Source organism: Pempheris klunzingeri, chromosome 9 (genome assembly GCF_042242105.1).
Source record: "Pempheris klunzingeri isolate RE-2024b chromosome 9, fPemKlu1.hap1, whole genome shotgun sequence".
Lineage (NCBI taxonomy): Eukaryota > Metazoa > Chordata > Actinopteri > Acropomatiformes > Pempheridae > Pempheris > Pempheris klunzingeri.
The window spans coordinates 23,059,842-23,076,147 of NC_092020.1; the positions used below are offsets into that span (position 1 = coordinate 23,059,842).

The 16,306-nt window shown below is 39.2% G+C and overlaps 1 protein-coding gene across 2 annotated transcripts in view; it reads right to left on the reverse strand.

The window, feature by feature from the left end:
* The window catches only part of gria2b (glutamate receptor, ionotropic, AMPA 2b), a 45,040-nt gene that overhangs the window by 5,314 nt on the left and 23,420 nt on the right, over positions 1 to 16,306 (reverse strand). For both annotated transcript variants that reach the window (XM_070837454.1, XM_070837453.1), the window contains exons 3-11: positions 15,763 to 16,002; positions 7,578 to 7,774; positions 5,356 to 5,409; positions 5,093 to 5,251; positions 3,263 to 3,430; positions 2,119 to 2,223; positions 1,868 to 1,975; positions 1,307 to 1,513; positions 727 to 1,094 (exon numbers count right to left, since the gene is read on the reverse strand). In XM_070837454.1, coding sequence (XP_070693555.1) covers positions 727 to 1,094; positions 1,307 to 1,513; positions 1,868 to 1,975; positions 2,119 to 2,223; positions 3,263 to 3,430; positions 5,093 to 5,251; positions 5,356 to 5,409; positions 7,578 to 7,774; positions 15,763 to 16,002 — 1,606 coding nt within the window. The remainder of the gene's footprint in view (positions 1 to 726; positions 1,095 to 1,306; positions 1,514 to 1,867; positions 1,976 to 2,118; positions 2,224 to 3,262; positions 3,431 to 5,092; positions 5,252 to 5,355; positions 5,410 to 7,577; positions 7,775 to 15,762; positions 16,003 to 16,306) is intronic.

Consider the following 16,306-nt stretch of genomic DNA (forward strand, 5'->3'; position numbering starts at 1 on the left):
CAAATAAATGAACGTGCAGAAAGTGCTGTATTCTTAATCTCGATATTGTCATAGCAGATAATGACTTGTAAGATCATGCAACATTTACAGTGTACAGTAATACTGGAACTATACTTAAAGTAATGTGTTGAGGTTCTGTCAAAGGTTTAATAACATGCCTCCAAACAAACACGTTCAATCAACATCTTGGATGGAGAGAGGTCAGCCTTTCTGTAGTTGGAGTTGGATCTAACATATAACGCTGTCTTATGATTTGGAGTCATACTGACACCCTTCACATTATCAGGATGAGATGTAAAAGACGTGCTGATTCATCTCTGTAGAATAAATGACTCTAACCTTACTGCTGAGCACAAGAGTCTGCTCTCACAAGTTATTAAATCCATATTTACAGATGTTTACTTGACATTAAATTCAATAAGGAGAACCATTTACTTAACTCCCTTGATGAATTCAGGCACTAAAAAGAAATACCTGCAGTGGTTTGTATGAAGAATATCAGCTTTTTATGTTTGCAAAGTAGTCACAATCTCTGGACGCATTAATGGCTTCGGTTTTAAGTGGCCTCTATCAGAACAGAGGTTAGCAAAATGAGCCCCCTGCTAACACAAAATACATCTGATGATCTCTGAAAGAAATATAAAGATAAAGTACACTTCTATTCCAAGTTATTTTTGATTCATTGAACTGATGCAAACACAGCAGCAGCTGATGTTTCTGACCTACCTTGGTGAGATGTCACAGCCTTGGCGCATGAAGGCTCCTAGGGAGAACCACAGACTGTTGAATATGCCAAACTCGTTAGTCGACTCATTGGTCTGGATCTGGCCGTCCTCGTACTCCTCGGTGTGCCACTCATACGGACTGAAGCGGCTGACGAGGAACAGCACCACGCTGACACCGATGTATGCAAAAACGATACACATCCAGATCTCATAGGCCAGCGGGTCCAGGAATGAGAAGACTCCTGGTTTGGATTTCTGAGGCTTCTTTATCATGATAGAGATTCCCAGAGACATGAAGGGTTTGGAGAAGTCAATCACCTCCTCTCGAACCAAAGTGATGGTCAGAGGAGCCACTGCAATGTCTGCTTTCTATCAAACCGAAGGACAAAAGAAACAAAGCAGGACAAATGTTATTATATGTGCTTAAATGGAAATGTAATTTCATTTTATGGCAAAATGCTAAAAGCTCATTCTGTAAACAAGCTTTGTCTTGATGTTCGCAACGGAATAGCCTCTAAAATGTAAAGGGCCAGAATAACTGGAATGTGGTGTTAATCAAGTTCTTGTTAAAGATAACTCACCCCATACACTAACTCGCCAACCATCCCATTCCAGATTTTGGTCTCTGCATCTCTGGCTCCATATTTTCCATCCCCCACTATTTTCAGTTGATATTTGAAGCCACAGTGCTTTGCTATCTCAGCAGCCAGATCTACACAGTAACCCTCGTAGCGCTCGTTGTCAACAAAGAGGTCGGCATTCTTTTTCAGCATTACATACGGAGCTTCCTGAAGGACGGAGGCAAGAACAGAAAACACACAATGTGAAAAACGGCTTCAAAGACAAGGGTTTCATACTCGGGTGACAGGTCACTATAAATACGAGAGGGCGCTGGACTTGTACATTTAGATAGCTCATCCTTAAAGCAAGAAATTTGTAGCCTGCTGTTATTGTGGTTGTAAATCTGAAGACAAGATTCATACAGATAGCCATAAAAAATAAAAGCTATTGTCTCCTAAATTCCACAAACATATCGTTTAATTCTAAAACAAATTGTTCTAACGTTGAACAAAATAAAATAAATAATATATATATACACACATATATTTTTAGCACTTTTAGCACAATTATATAATATTTACCAAGATGGTGGTCACAATAACAGTTTTGTTTTCCATTCCTGTTGTGTCGTTCGCAAAAACATCAGATTTGGTGACAGCCATTTTGTCAACTTCATTCCAGTATCCAATCTGCCGGGAGGATTGTGTATGATTAATCTGTCATGCTTTACATAATGTGATCTTCAAATTCAAACCATCCACAAGGTAAAGAGTCAGTTCTATGAAATTATATATGCATAACTTCATTTCCACAGAACCACCCAGATGATTACCTTTACTGGGCCATTAGTCTTTAGTTCCATGATATTCACTGAGTAGTTGACTCGCTTGCCGTGTTGATCAAACTGGATGTTTCCTGTAAGGCCTTCCACACGCACCTTCGAGACAGAAAGCACAGCATGTAAACAAACTCTGTCTGGTATGATTCATAATGCTGCATTCGGATTGAAGCAGGTGGCTGGATGTGAGAACATGAGGAAGGGGGAGAAGTTGCAAAATTTCAAGAGCAATGAAAATGTTGCGTAAACCAAAAATATCACTAATTCTAGGTTCTTCAGTCGCGAATACAAATCAGCTGCAATAGCAACACTGCCAGCCACTGCAGTTGTACAGTTAGTTTGATAGGAGGAGGTGACGGCTGAAAAATTTGTGATAGTATAGCAATCTGGCAACCGCTTCCCCTAAGAGCAATCAACCGACTAATAGGGTGAACATAGGGGTTTCCTTTTATCTGTATCTCGAAGACTGAACCTTCTAAGCTTGGGAGAGGTCTACCTATTGGCCATGAGGCACAGTGGAGATGGGTGCACGGTATTTTCTCCTCTCTTCTCCGCCAGTGCCATGATCCTAAAAGACTTCAAATTGAGTTTCATGCTGAGCTACAAGGCAGCTTAAAGACATAGGACACGAGATGCTGAGATAACCCTGAACCCTTGATGTAACACATCTGTAAAGAAAACGTTTTTTTTTTCTGAATACTGAATATAGATTCTATTAAGATCTCTTATGAATTGGAAAAATCACTTCAATTGACTTGTGCTCCAAGTTCAGAATATTTAGGTACAACCTGCTACAAGGTTTTCAGCTACAACCTGAACACCTAAAAAAAAACAAAAAAAAGAACTGTACTTTTACTGCCTGCTTCATTTCACAGCCGTAGAAAAGCTCATCTTGCCTTGCATCAAAACTCAGAGGACAGTCTGAGGATAGACCTCTGTTAGGCTTCTGAAGAATAGCTGTCAGTACATCTGTATGCATCCACATGCTCGGTGAGAGCATCAGTCTTTAATAAATCTCTGTGAAGTACTTTCTGCCTTTGTGGGTGTTTGTGCATTTCCTAAGAGAGAGAGAGATCTGCTGTTACCACGGCAACAAGTCTTCACCAACAAAAGGATGTGTGTGTATGCAGTGTGTTACCTGTTTCAGTGCTCGCTCGATCTCCACTCCCTGAGCCCAGGGAACAGCGGGATTGGCGAGGCAGTCCCCATTGTTGGCCCTCCTGGTGAAGTCGATGCGCTGTTTGTGCAGGTAGCGGAAGGCCTCCGTCATCACCTGCACGGCGTCGTAGGTCAACGCCGATGTGTACTAGGGCAGGGCAGCCGGAAAACATGTTGTGAATAGGGTTGTCAGAGAGGTAGGATTCTCCCACCCCTAACCCCCATAATGCTAACCCTTTGCCTCTGTGCAATGACTTTTGTTGTTCAAAAGCTGTTCAAATTCATCGGTGAGCAACTTCGTTACACGGGATGACATGTTCTTTTGTTACAATAAACACTGTAGTTTATTTTGAGCTGATCCAACAAGTGTCCTGCTACCAAACAGTAGCCAGTATTTCTGTAAATAAATCCACAGCTGAAAATAGTCCCCCCCAATAAACATTACAGTGCCCCCACAGGCTTAGGGCTTTATTAAGAAATGGACATTGTTGGTTTCCTTTTGGGATTTGTCTACAATAACCAAAATCTAAAAAGTATTCTCAGTCTTACCCTCTAAGACCCAACTTTCCATGCTGTTGTATATGACAGGTAGGTTTATATCATAGGTAAATATTTGAATCTTTATGACCAAGAAATCAAAAAAGCTGCAGCAGGCACATGTTTACCAGTAAAGGTGGTCAAAGACTGCTTCATGCCAAGGGAAAGAGATGAGAAGCAAAATATCCAACACTGGTAAGAGACTCCAAAATGTATTTCTTGCTGGTGAACAGATTTCTGAACTCCATTTGGGCAAAAGCTCCAAATCTGTGGGGTCTCAATTAGCAGGAATGAAAAGCTTTGCTCAGATGACTTTGTCACTTGTCTCAGCACTCATGCATCCAAATATTCTGCGATGGTTTCAGGCAAACTACATTTTAAGTGTCAGATCAGTGCCTCAAGTCAGACCATTAGGTACAACCTCGCCTCATCAACTAGCATAATTAGTTGACAAAAGATGTAGAAAGAAGTTCTAACCTTGAATTCACCTATGGAACAAATGAGGATGACCGACATGAGCTACACACACATGCACGCACCACCCCTCTTCTCATTATCCTCCCTGGTATTTAGGCACATATCATATGTCTGGTGCTGGTGCGCCGTTGTATTTATGTTCTGTGCTGCACTATGTTGTAAATGTCAGAGTGACTTCTCACCCAGACCAGAACCACTTCAGCAGCCTGGCTGTGTGGCCATAAAACCAAAAAAAAACTTGAACTTGGACAATTTTGCTGATAAAAGATGGGAGAATATTTTTTGGTGACATTTAAAATGTGAGTACTTTACAATGCTTCTGGGTTTGGAGATGAACGGTGGGAGGAAAGCTCAGTTGGTTAGCTGGTATTATATTAGTTAAAAAAGGCTAGTTCAGAATAAATAGAATACATTTTTTCTCAATTTGATATCATAACATCCTGATTTAATTCACATTACATGCATATAAAACAATATCATTTGTATAAAAAAATTTCTAGCACTCAACCCTTGGGAAAATGTGTGTGTGTGTGTGTTTGTATGTGCATAAATTACTCAGAGATGTGTTTAATAATGCACGCAGTGCGTACATGTGAGTGTAAAGTTAAGGGCAGATGGAGACAGCACCATTTACTCAGAGTTACAAACACATTAGAGCAACTCGGGCACATTTAAGTGCTTACGAAGACATTTTCAACCAACAATCCCTGCAAATAAAGAAAGAAAAAGGAAAATGTACGTGTTTATGTGTGAGATTTTCACACACACTCAGACATGTGTGCATGCTTAAACTTACCCTTATTTTACTGTCAGCACCAGGATACTCCTTTTCTTCTAAGGCCTCCCATCTCTGGTCAAACTTGGACACCAAAGGGTCATCAAAATCAACAATCTGAAAGCCTGACACGTTGGCACCGCCATACTGGATTTTGGATAGGTCCCCATCAATGAAACCCTGAGAGTTGAGACCCAAATGTTAACTCTTCAGATGAGGAATTTTAGAAACATTTTTAGTGTTAACACAATCCTTAAACATATGTAGAAGTTGTGAAAACTTACCAGATTGGCTATAATGTAGTGGTAGCCTTTAACATGTCTGCCAATTGTGATGACCTGAAGATGCACAAACAAAAGTAGGCTGTAAGCTCCCGCTGGAATAAGGAAATAAGTCTCAGGCAAACAAGATAGCATAATAAAAGTTCTTCTACTTTGCCTTTTTTTGGTAAAACCATTCATTGTAATTAAAGAGCAAGACTGTGACAACATATAATGTAATCATAGCTATATCCAAACTACACAAATCTAGCTGCTGTATATTCAGACATTATAATTTGCCATCCTGTCACTCTGCCAAAAAAAAATGCTGTGGCATTCAGAGTCGCAAATACCTCTTGACAGAGATATCCAATTCCAAATCCACTTCCTTATCAGTAGAGCAACATAAAAAATGCAGAACATAAGAGAAATATCTCCGCTATGTACCATTTCAGCACCTCACATACGTGACACACCTGAAACTAATCCCGCTGCTTGACTGACACCTCCGTTTGTCAGGGCCGCTACTTGAAGCAGATTTGAATAATAATGTCTTGTATCTCCTACGTAAATGTCTTTGACAGGAAGCAAGAAACTTACACCTGAACGGATTCTGTTTTCCCCCGATAAACAGGCACCAAGGCTGTGGGCATTGATTTCATTCAGCATTCGGCTAAACAGATGGCATGCTTTAAATGCTAATCGATAAGCCTCTCTCCTGGGTCAAAGGTGGAGTAAAAATAATCTGTTTATGTGCATCTGTTTTGCTTTTAATTGCAGTTTTGTTTACAGCCTAAATGAACAATTAGTGTAATTGTTATAGTGCCTTTCTGCATCTGCTGGACTGCCGGGTCCAAGTGACAATGATGTTTTTCCCTGTATGAAATGCATTTTTTTAAATAATGCTGAATGCTACTGCTGACTGTTATTGTGCTATTCGCACCTAATGACATTTTCCCCCTTGTTCCTGGTTGTTTTCAAATGAAATATCATGACTAAATATAAAGAAGAGTGTGTCAACTGTGATCAAGCTCAGTTTAATGGGCTGTGGTTGGGAAAAGTGCCTTGTTTTGGTTTAACTACTGGTTTACATGAGTTGTGATATACTTAAACTGTGAGGCTGTGTAACTTTTTAAAATGAGAGAAACATTTTTGATCTTACAAGTAATTTTTGAATTTGTAAACATGTTCATTCCAATACATTCAGGATTTTCTCTGCTATAACGTTAAATGATCTGGTAGCAAGCAACAAGTAGCATATGGTGGCTAATATTAGCTACTGTTACTTTCCTCCCCAGTATTCACAATAGCAAATTGTACTTACAGCCACTATTTAGCAAAAGTTACATAGTCTTTCTTCCGCCTGGGTACTAATTTAGAGATTGTTGAGATCAGAAAGCACAATCAGTAGTCACACTCACAGTGTTGTGTCTTATCCTGTCCTAAATCCTAATGGATTTGCTGTAAATTATAGTAACAAACAATTTCAGTATCAATAAGAAGCTTCTGCAAGGATTACCACCTTTTTTAAGTCCCCAAACTTACTTGTGCTGCTGTCACACCCCAGGCCTTCCTCACCCAGTGTTTACCATAATCGTAAAACACCAAATCCAGAGGCCACATGCATTTGGAATGGAAAAGTTAAATGATAAGATCTGACCACCCCAAAGCAGTCTGGCTCCTGACATCAGCCTGACTCTGTACTTTTAGTGCAATATTTGTTCCAACAGCTGAAAACATTGGCAGCAGCATCCAGGATTCCTTTATCCCACTTCACCTAACCCGCTTGAAAATCAGGTGTAAGCAGTGCAATACAAAACTGTTTCACTTACTGTCAGATCAAAGAGAGACAACAGAACAACAAACCCCTGTGCTAACATTGAAACAAAGCTGTCCAAATCCATCATGGCATGGTAACAGTAGTACTGTAGGTGCTCAATGAAAGTTTTACTTTCATGGTCCATAAAGTTAAAGTAATAAATGATGTTGCAGAATGTTTCATTGTTGTAATATGGGGATGTCTACATTTTAGATATTGCAGTAAAATTGATTCACTAGGATGGTCAAAATGTCCGTATCTAGTCAGGCTAATTATGGAAACCGAAGCTAATGCAATTTTCTGGCCTCACAAAAATTCCCCAATGGGACAAAGGCCCATGAAGCCTACAGTACAGTACATCCTGCTCTATCAGTGGCTCAAAATGACCCAAATTATTAAAAAAAGAAAAAAAAAAACTACACTCTACCTGCTCCATGATGTCCTTTACTTTGTCCTGTTCACAGTCCAGGATCACCCTCCTCTCCTTCTTGTTCTCCAGATCTTGGAACAGTGAGCGGTAGGCCTCATCTTTCCTCTCGTCCTTCAGGTTCCCCACGTTGATGGCCGTAACCTGCCACTTCCTCTCGGCCGCTGTGTCCAGAACAACCTGCAGCGTCGTCAGGCCTGAGGATGGAAATAAAGTAGAATCATAACATTATTCATCTTCCCCGCCTGGTTGATTTATCCAAGGTATTCTTTGGTACTGACAACATTTGGGGAGCTATTGTAGTTTTAGACATATCCTGCTGACAAGTGGGACCAAAAACATTTTTTACCACTTTGGGGAGATAAGAATAAAGAAGATATCATGTGCTGTGTTTCTGCACAGTGTCTGTCTCTCTTTGATGCCACTTTTGCTCAAGCTATGATTTGAAATCCCAGTTTTCCTCTTTTGAAACTAGCTTTCCAGCAATCTTTGGGATACTTTTTTTTGTGTACCTGTGTACAGGCACAGACACATACAAACTTTAGAACAGTTCACAAATAAGGGACGTCAAGGCAACAGAGCAAAAACAGCAATGGCAGCAGCAGAAAACACAATAAAATCAGCTCAAAACAAATTAAGTGGCAGACAAGATATATTCAACACCACAGGTGAACAGACTGGCTGCATTCACTGTCTGCTTATTCAAACCCTGTGAAGGCTTTACAGAGACTCAACACTATTATGTAAAGAGCTCATCAAGATGAGTCACAGATGTTCTGGCATGAACCTGACCACCGTGTGGGTGCAAAGTGGGTCTAATGATACACTTGACAGGAACTACACAAAAGTTTTACTTTGCTGATGTGTGTCTGTGCTTTTGAACACAAGCTTTTTTGTGTTTTCCTCTCAAGTTTTGAAATAGTTTAATAATTGACAAAACGATCCCTGCTCAAGGTCCACTTACTTGCTTGCTCTGATGCTTTTCACCGCATCACACAGCCTTCATCAGCAGATGAAGTATTCCCAATTGTCTTAGAAGTTCACACTTTTCATTTCTTCCTTTACTTGTTATTATAAGGTCAAGAATGAAACAGCCAAGCTCAATGTTAAAGCTAACAGCCTAAAAGTGCTCAGAATAATGGAAAGTATAAACACCTGCAGTTCCATGACGGATGAACAAACTTCATTTGCTGATGAAGAGTGCATTATATGGTCAAAAGCTCCAGATTAAATGCACCTTGACTTAAAATGTGACAAGCATTGTTTCCAATGTCAAGAATGCATCACCAAGCTCAGTTAAATCATTGTCATTGTCCATCCTCATCTTTCTTTTGGCCTTGAGTTAAGATGTAGGAACCCACGTGTAATCACGCAACCATGTGGCTCATGCCATCCCGCTCTCATCCCTCACTGGCTTCCCACCAGTTAAAATAACTAAATATGTTTAGTTGAAGCACTTTTCCAGGCTGGAGGCAACTCGCCCCTGCTCTCTGTAGATGTGGAGTGTTAATAAAATAATCTTTAGATCAATATCACCCTATAAACTCACTTGTGTGGTTTTCCCCAAAACCATTAAAGTAAAACAATGCAGTGAAGAACAGACACATGTTGCGTCTATCAAACTGAAGTGCAGTCTGTTAAAGGCAAAGACTACAGTCTCCATTTGAACTTACACTCCTATCACCCTCTCTATCTTTCACAGCTGAATCTCTGCTGGTATTGATCCCTGGTCTGCAGAGGGCAGCTGCAGAGCAGTTTGATAAAAGGGTTGAGTGTTTCATTCTGCCTTGCCACAGCGAAGTGAATTACAGATGTAATCAATTTCTTGCGACATGGCAGTGGTTTTATGATGGTGGGAAAGAAAATGGAGGCTTGCAGTTTTATCTGAATGAAATATACATCATAATTACAGTAAGGTCATTATGGTGTGGTTAAATTTGACTTTTACATCAATGATCATTAAATTAGATAATTAGAATTGAGAGTGATTTGCAGTAAAGATAAAACAAGGTCAAAAGCAAAATTTATTATAATCTTACATGATTAGTGTCTTTGGATTGTTTGTCAGGGTGGGGTTGTCCTTGTATCATGCAAGTCAGTGCATAATGTTGCTCTATAGGTTGTCTAAAACACACATTTTCAATGGTGTTTGCATTATTTTCTCAAAAGACTCTAATGCATCAGCCTCATTACAGTTCTAAATTAATACTCATAGCTGGAAGGCTACTAATTTTAGCTGGTACAAATTGCTACAGCTTCTCCTATGAAATAGCAAGAGATTAATGTTTACTCAAAGGTTGAAACATAGTTTAATTAAAAGAAAACTGTTTATAGACAAAAATATAAGAACTTTTTTTTGTCACTTTCTCTTAATCTACTTATATTTTATGGTTTAAATTATTGAAAAATACATAAAAAACTAAATATGCTCCACAGAGGTACATTCCCCTGAACGCTGTACATTATATTATGATAACTTATCTTATAATTGTGACATGTAGTATGAGAATGTTTATTTCTGTTTGGCTGACAGATCTTCATAAAACCTGTATGACTAGACATCTACAACAACCATTTAACCAGTGTTCTTAATTAGAGCACAAGGTAACTGTAGCGCCACTGTTTTTACTTCACTTTAATCTCACTGGTGAAATGAACCTAACCACGAGAGAAAATGGCTTCAAGCTAACTTTAAATATTAATAAAGCTATGAAGAGACCTGTGGTAAGAGGCCCTCAGTGTTGGGCAGTTACTTTAAAAGTGTGATCCATCACTTATTAAGTATTATCTATCTATCTATCTATCTATCTATCTATCTATCTATCTATCTATCTATCTATCTATCTATCTATCGATCTATCTATCTATCTATCTATCTATCTATCTATCTATCTATCTATCTTCTATCTATCTATCTATCTATCTATCTTCTATCTATCTATCTATCTATCTATCTATCTATCTTCTATCTATCTATCTATCTATCTATCTATCTATCTATCTATCTATCTTCTATCTATCTATCTATCTATCTATCTATCTATCTATCTATCTATCTATCTTCTATCTATCTATCTATCTATCTATCTATCTATCTATCTATCTATCTATCTATCTATCTATCTATCTATCTATCCAACCTCATACAAACTTTTATTGCTGCTCTAATTCCTGAACTCAAGCAGAGACTTGGCTCCACTGATTTCCTCTGCAGCTCACATACTGCTGTATGATGCATCCCCCCTGGAATAGAAATGGCTTATTATCACTTTTGTTTAGAATGAGACATATGTTATGCCTTGGCTTACAGCCAACATCATGCCATCCATTCAAACAGGCACTGAGCTACTGGTGCACCGGGGAGCAAAGATGTTATGTGATTTCACGTTTACCTCTAAACTGTTCTGGCTTTAAAGGGTCAGGGGGGAATAAGGAGACATGATCTGGTGTGCAAAGTACCATTTTGTAAGTCATAATTTTTTCAAATGTGACGGCTGGAGTAAACCTTGAGTTAATTTTACCCAATGACAAGATTATTTCTTCTCTTCTAGTGACTGCACATTGCACAGACGTCACTGTAACAGCTCAAGTTCATTCATTGAAGACATCTCAGTGAGTTAATGTACATGCATGTATATGCATATGCATAATGTAATGAAAAATTATGAGGCAAGAAAAGGCTCGTGAATATTTCAGGAGGAAAACAGTTCAGTACCTACAATTGCAGCTTCATATTGGCTATAATCTCTTTGCTTCAAGCTATTGTTTCCCCACTCACCCACTGCAGTTAAAGGTCCAATATCCTTCCCCCATGTATACCTGTCCACTTGCTGCATAATGTCAATACCAAGCACCACTTAAATCCATTAGTAAGTGGTTATAGGGTCTGTTTGAAAGATATGAGAGCAGAGTTTTATTACTGCTTGCAGTGCTGCCATTACAGAGAGAGCTTGAATCTGGAAAATACAGTACTCATCTTCTTATGAATGGCCATGACTTTTTGAATTCTTTCAATTAAATTTATTGAATGGAATTTGAACAGATCATAAATATTATGAAACATACTAATCAATATGAATGGATACATACTTAAATTAAAAATTAAAAAGCAGCTATGGAGTTTTTGCCATGACAGGACCAACCTATTAATTTAAAGTTAAACGTTATCTACACTATAAAAACAATAGTGCTAGCCCAAAACATTCATACTGTACGATTCTGCAAAAAACTAGATTTACATCCAATGTTTTTAATATGGACTGTAATAATAGCCATTGGCTGTGACCACAGGGAAACATACTATGGCTACAGACACAGCAAAAGTAATTGCAGCTAGTGGCTATGTCTACAGTTGGAGCTCAGCTTTCCTCAGGAAGCTAGTGACCCTTTTCACAAACACATTTGGTTATTTAATCTACCAGTAATCTATAAATATTCATTCTAGCACCTTTAATGTGACAGCGTGGCTGAGGTTTGGCAACTAAACAGGTAGACTATGGGAAAGACTATGGTTAAAGGAAAATATTCCTGCATTTGCACTGAACATTGGCACTGAATGTTAATTGCAAGGTGTGGAATCAATTCTAAAGGATATCGAGCTGCTCGGATAGGAATAATGACCAAAGAATTTCTTTTTCTTTCTTTCCCTTTTCCTTTTCTTTCTTCCTTTCTTAATAACCCAACCGGTTGTACTAAAATACCAAAGATTTGTTGGGAAAATGCATTTCTAAAAGTGTGACTGAGGACAAATCTGCATTTACTGAGCCAAAGGAATGCAAAAAAAACCCCTAGAAACACACGCGGGTATGTGGGTGGAGTACCTATCCACCCACATACATACATCTATTATCTAAACTGACTTACTGACAACAGATGACAATGGTGGTGCTGGTTCATCCATTAGTCTCAGTGTGCTAATAGAATTCATCATAACCAGTTGCAACTCTATTGCCTCCTCGCCCTCAGCTCCCTCTTTGACTGAGAAACACCCCCACACACATCCTTGCATCATTTACCAACCAGCTCAGTCACTTACTCTCTCTGTCTCTCTCTCTCTCTCTCTCCACACTTTGGTTGCCATGGGAATGAGTGGATCACACTGACCTAATTAGACAGCCATGCAATGATGAAATATGCACAACAGTCCCTTTAGTGCCATCGCGGACTTACAGTAGAGAGAGCAGGTCAGAGCTGGCATTAACATGAGGACAGTCTAAAACAAGCTGGTCCAAACCTGCCCAGTGATTTTTGGAGAGGAACAGTATTTGATTCTGCTGTCAGTCAGAGCGGCAAGGCTGTCTGAGAAGATTAGCAGTGGATTCGGGGAGAAGAGGAAGAAGAGCGTTTTGAAGAAGATGAAAGTGAGGGTCCAGTAGAAGGGAGATAATAAAGATAGTGTGTGACAGGGCATTTATGTGTGAGGGGGAAAAGTGCAGTAGGGGAGTTTAAGTGATGTGAAAAGATAGAGAGTTAAAGGTAATACGGAGCAGAAATGCACTAAATCCCTTCTAAGCCATTGGCACTATACTGGATTCAGCCTAAACACTAGTGTACAGAAAGTAGTGATGCCACTTCTCTGGAACCATCTTCGGGCATTCTTCAAGTATCATTAAACGCCCTCAAAGTGCTTTTTTTTTTTTTTTAAAGTAATCCTAACACTCCTCCTTTTAATGTGCTGAAATAATGAACATCTGTAGTTCTATAATGGGAAATCATAAAGGCGCTTAACAAGTGCAACCTAAAAGCTGAGCATCCATTTCAGGAAAAAAAAAACAAAAAAACTTGATAACATTATTCCACTGTAACTGGATACTATTGCGGTCTTAATTCTATTCATTTATTGCAGCAACAGTGTTTTAAAATAGAATGAAACTCTATCTGAGCATGAGATTTCCTTTTCACTGTTGGGTGGTTCCTCTGTGCTGCAGGAGGCTGCATTGTTCTCCGAGGGTACAAGTCACAGAATCATAATTAGCTGGTGACACAACAGAATGAGTTACATGACACAGCAAAGCGAGATAACACACAAGCAGCAATCGTGTGTTCTTTAACCTTTTTTGTCGTTATCATATCTACACTCAAACTGTTGCGCACTCAGCTGCCTGCCATTTTAAAGAGCCTTGTTGTGTGATATTCAGACGCTAGGAGTGGAAAAATGCTAAACATTTAGGTTCGATAAAGCCTTTATGTATCGTAAGTAGAACCACTCACACAGTGAAGATAACATTTCCAGACTTACATCAATGAGAAGTAGAAAAAAGAAAACGCTGATAAAAAGGGATCAAAGAATAGAGAGAGAGTAGATTTGAATATGAAGTAAATCTGGATATTATAGTTTGTGGTGGAAAATTTTTCATCTTTGACTGCTTTGCATAAAATCAATCCATGATTTTATCCAGGATCACACTAACAGCGGCAGCATAGAGACACTTTCACGCAAATTAGATTTCATTTTTTTTCTTTTATCAAAGACATCATTATTGCTGTACTAATGACTTGTTGTTTGTTTAAATATGCGGGCTGATAAAACTGAAAGATTGAGTTCTACATTTCAGCATGCTCTCTTTTCATTTTCCATTTTCACAACCATGTAGCATCTCTTAATCAACTTGAGGAAGGAGTGGGCGTCTAACCGACTGATAGACTAGGAGGCTGGTGATGCTTGTCGTTGAGGCAGAACTTACACCCAGATAATAACCGGTTTAAATCTACTAACCAGCCGGGTGTGTGTGTGTGTGTTTTTATGCGCATGTGTGTCTCTGTGAACGTGTCTTTGCTGTGATGGTTGAGTGGAGGTGTATGTCTGCTCACTAAAAACCACCACTGACCCAGAAGCCAAGAGTACAAGACTGGGAAGCTCCAAGGTGTAAATGTGAGGTCACTGTGTGAATGTGAAGCAGTGCAGAGCTGAAAAATGAAAAGTGAATGCCCAGCAAACCTTACAGTGCCTACATGGAAAAAAACCAAAATTGTTCACTGTGTGATAAACAGATAACTGTAAGTAAAACCTTCCATAGATACCGCTTATCGATTTGCTGTGGGTAGATAAGTGTTTAAACCAAGCCTGATATGCAAATGTGCACAGCAACAAGTAACCTATCAAATCTATTAGTCTATCAAATCTTAAAAAAAGGATAAGGTAAAATTTAAACAACACCTATTTGGTGTAATGCCAATATTTTTGGAAATGGAAGAAGAATCCTATAAAATTGTTACAGAAAATGCCAAATTTGTATTTGTTTACTTTACTCCATAAAGGTTTTTCTTTTATTTTAGGACACTTTTGGGTGCCTGAGTGCAAAAACAAAATCAGTACTTAGTGTACTTAAATTATAATGAAGAACGATCATAGGAAACCAATGAGAGATCCCGTTTTCAATATGAACTCTTCAGCAAGACTCACTCTGATGTCTGAGGGGTATTAAAGGCCTATCAGAAGAAGCCCTCTTCATTTCCAGTTGAAGGGCTCAGCAATTATATTTAAAGATTTTCATTTGGTACAAGATCATAATATTCAACGTTACCTGTCTGCATAATTGCATACAGAAAACTAGATTTCTCTTTTGCCTACCACTTAAATGGGTTGACAGTTTTAGCTGTGAAGCCAGATACAACTTTTCATGTACTTCGTGCTCATACCACTTTATGTAGAACAAGTGTGGAAGTGCACATCTGCAGGGCAAATCACCTCCGCTGTATGTCAAAGATGACTCTGACTGCCTCCCCTCCCCTTGATATTACATAAAACAGACTCTCAAACACGAGAGGTGCTATAGTTGATTGTATGCGACAAGCTGTTTGTCATGAACCCAAATGCCCTTTACCTAGATTTACCTGTGCAGTGCTACATACATGCACAGTGCTTTGCACATAACTGGAGGTTGTGCTGAGAATAGCGGTGTGAGTATAACCTTTGGACTGCGTGATGTCAAACCATCGCCCTCATTTCGTTAAACTAAAAAAAAATTGAAAGAATGAAAAAAAAACCCCACTCTGAATATGTGGCTATAGCCCGCTGACATACTCTCACAATACAATTTCCAATGAAACCACATAAAACAGCTGCAGTCCCCCCCCACCAAAAAAAAGAAAATTTCATGATACATTATTCCAACATCAGAGGCAGCGTTTGGGGAACCAGTTCTGAAAAAGTGCTTTCGAAAGAGACCAAATGTCTGTGACTTACCTCGGTCGCTGTCATACAGGTAGGCAAACTTGTCCCACTTGTAGTACTCGATGAGGCTGAGGAGGGGCCCCTTGATATCAGGCCTCATCTGGATGATAAACTGCTGATTCCCATCCAGAGGGAAACTGGGCGTTATGAAGGAGACATGGAGCGTCCCACAAAACGACGTGATGGTGTTGACTGACTTCTTGTCGTAGAATCCGAAAATGGCGTACACTCCTCTTGAGAACTGTGAGCAGACTGAAGAAGAGAGAAGAGCTTTGTGTTAAAGGTGTGCTGTCTACATCTTAATGTCTGGTGACTTTTTCACGCCAGGAATTATTTTGTCTAAACAATCACATTTTTCCCTTTTGGGAAACAAACTCTCCTGACATTTATTTGTGCTTTCTGTTATAACTTGTGACAATGTTTAAATCCAAGACCTTTACTACAACCCTTAGTGCACATTAGGGCCACACACAATCATTGAGGGACTTCTCTTTCAGTTTCTCTTTCGACTGATTAATGGATAGCTTTCCATAAGCTCTGCCAGGGGAGTGCTTTA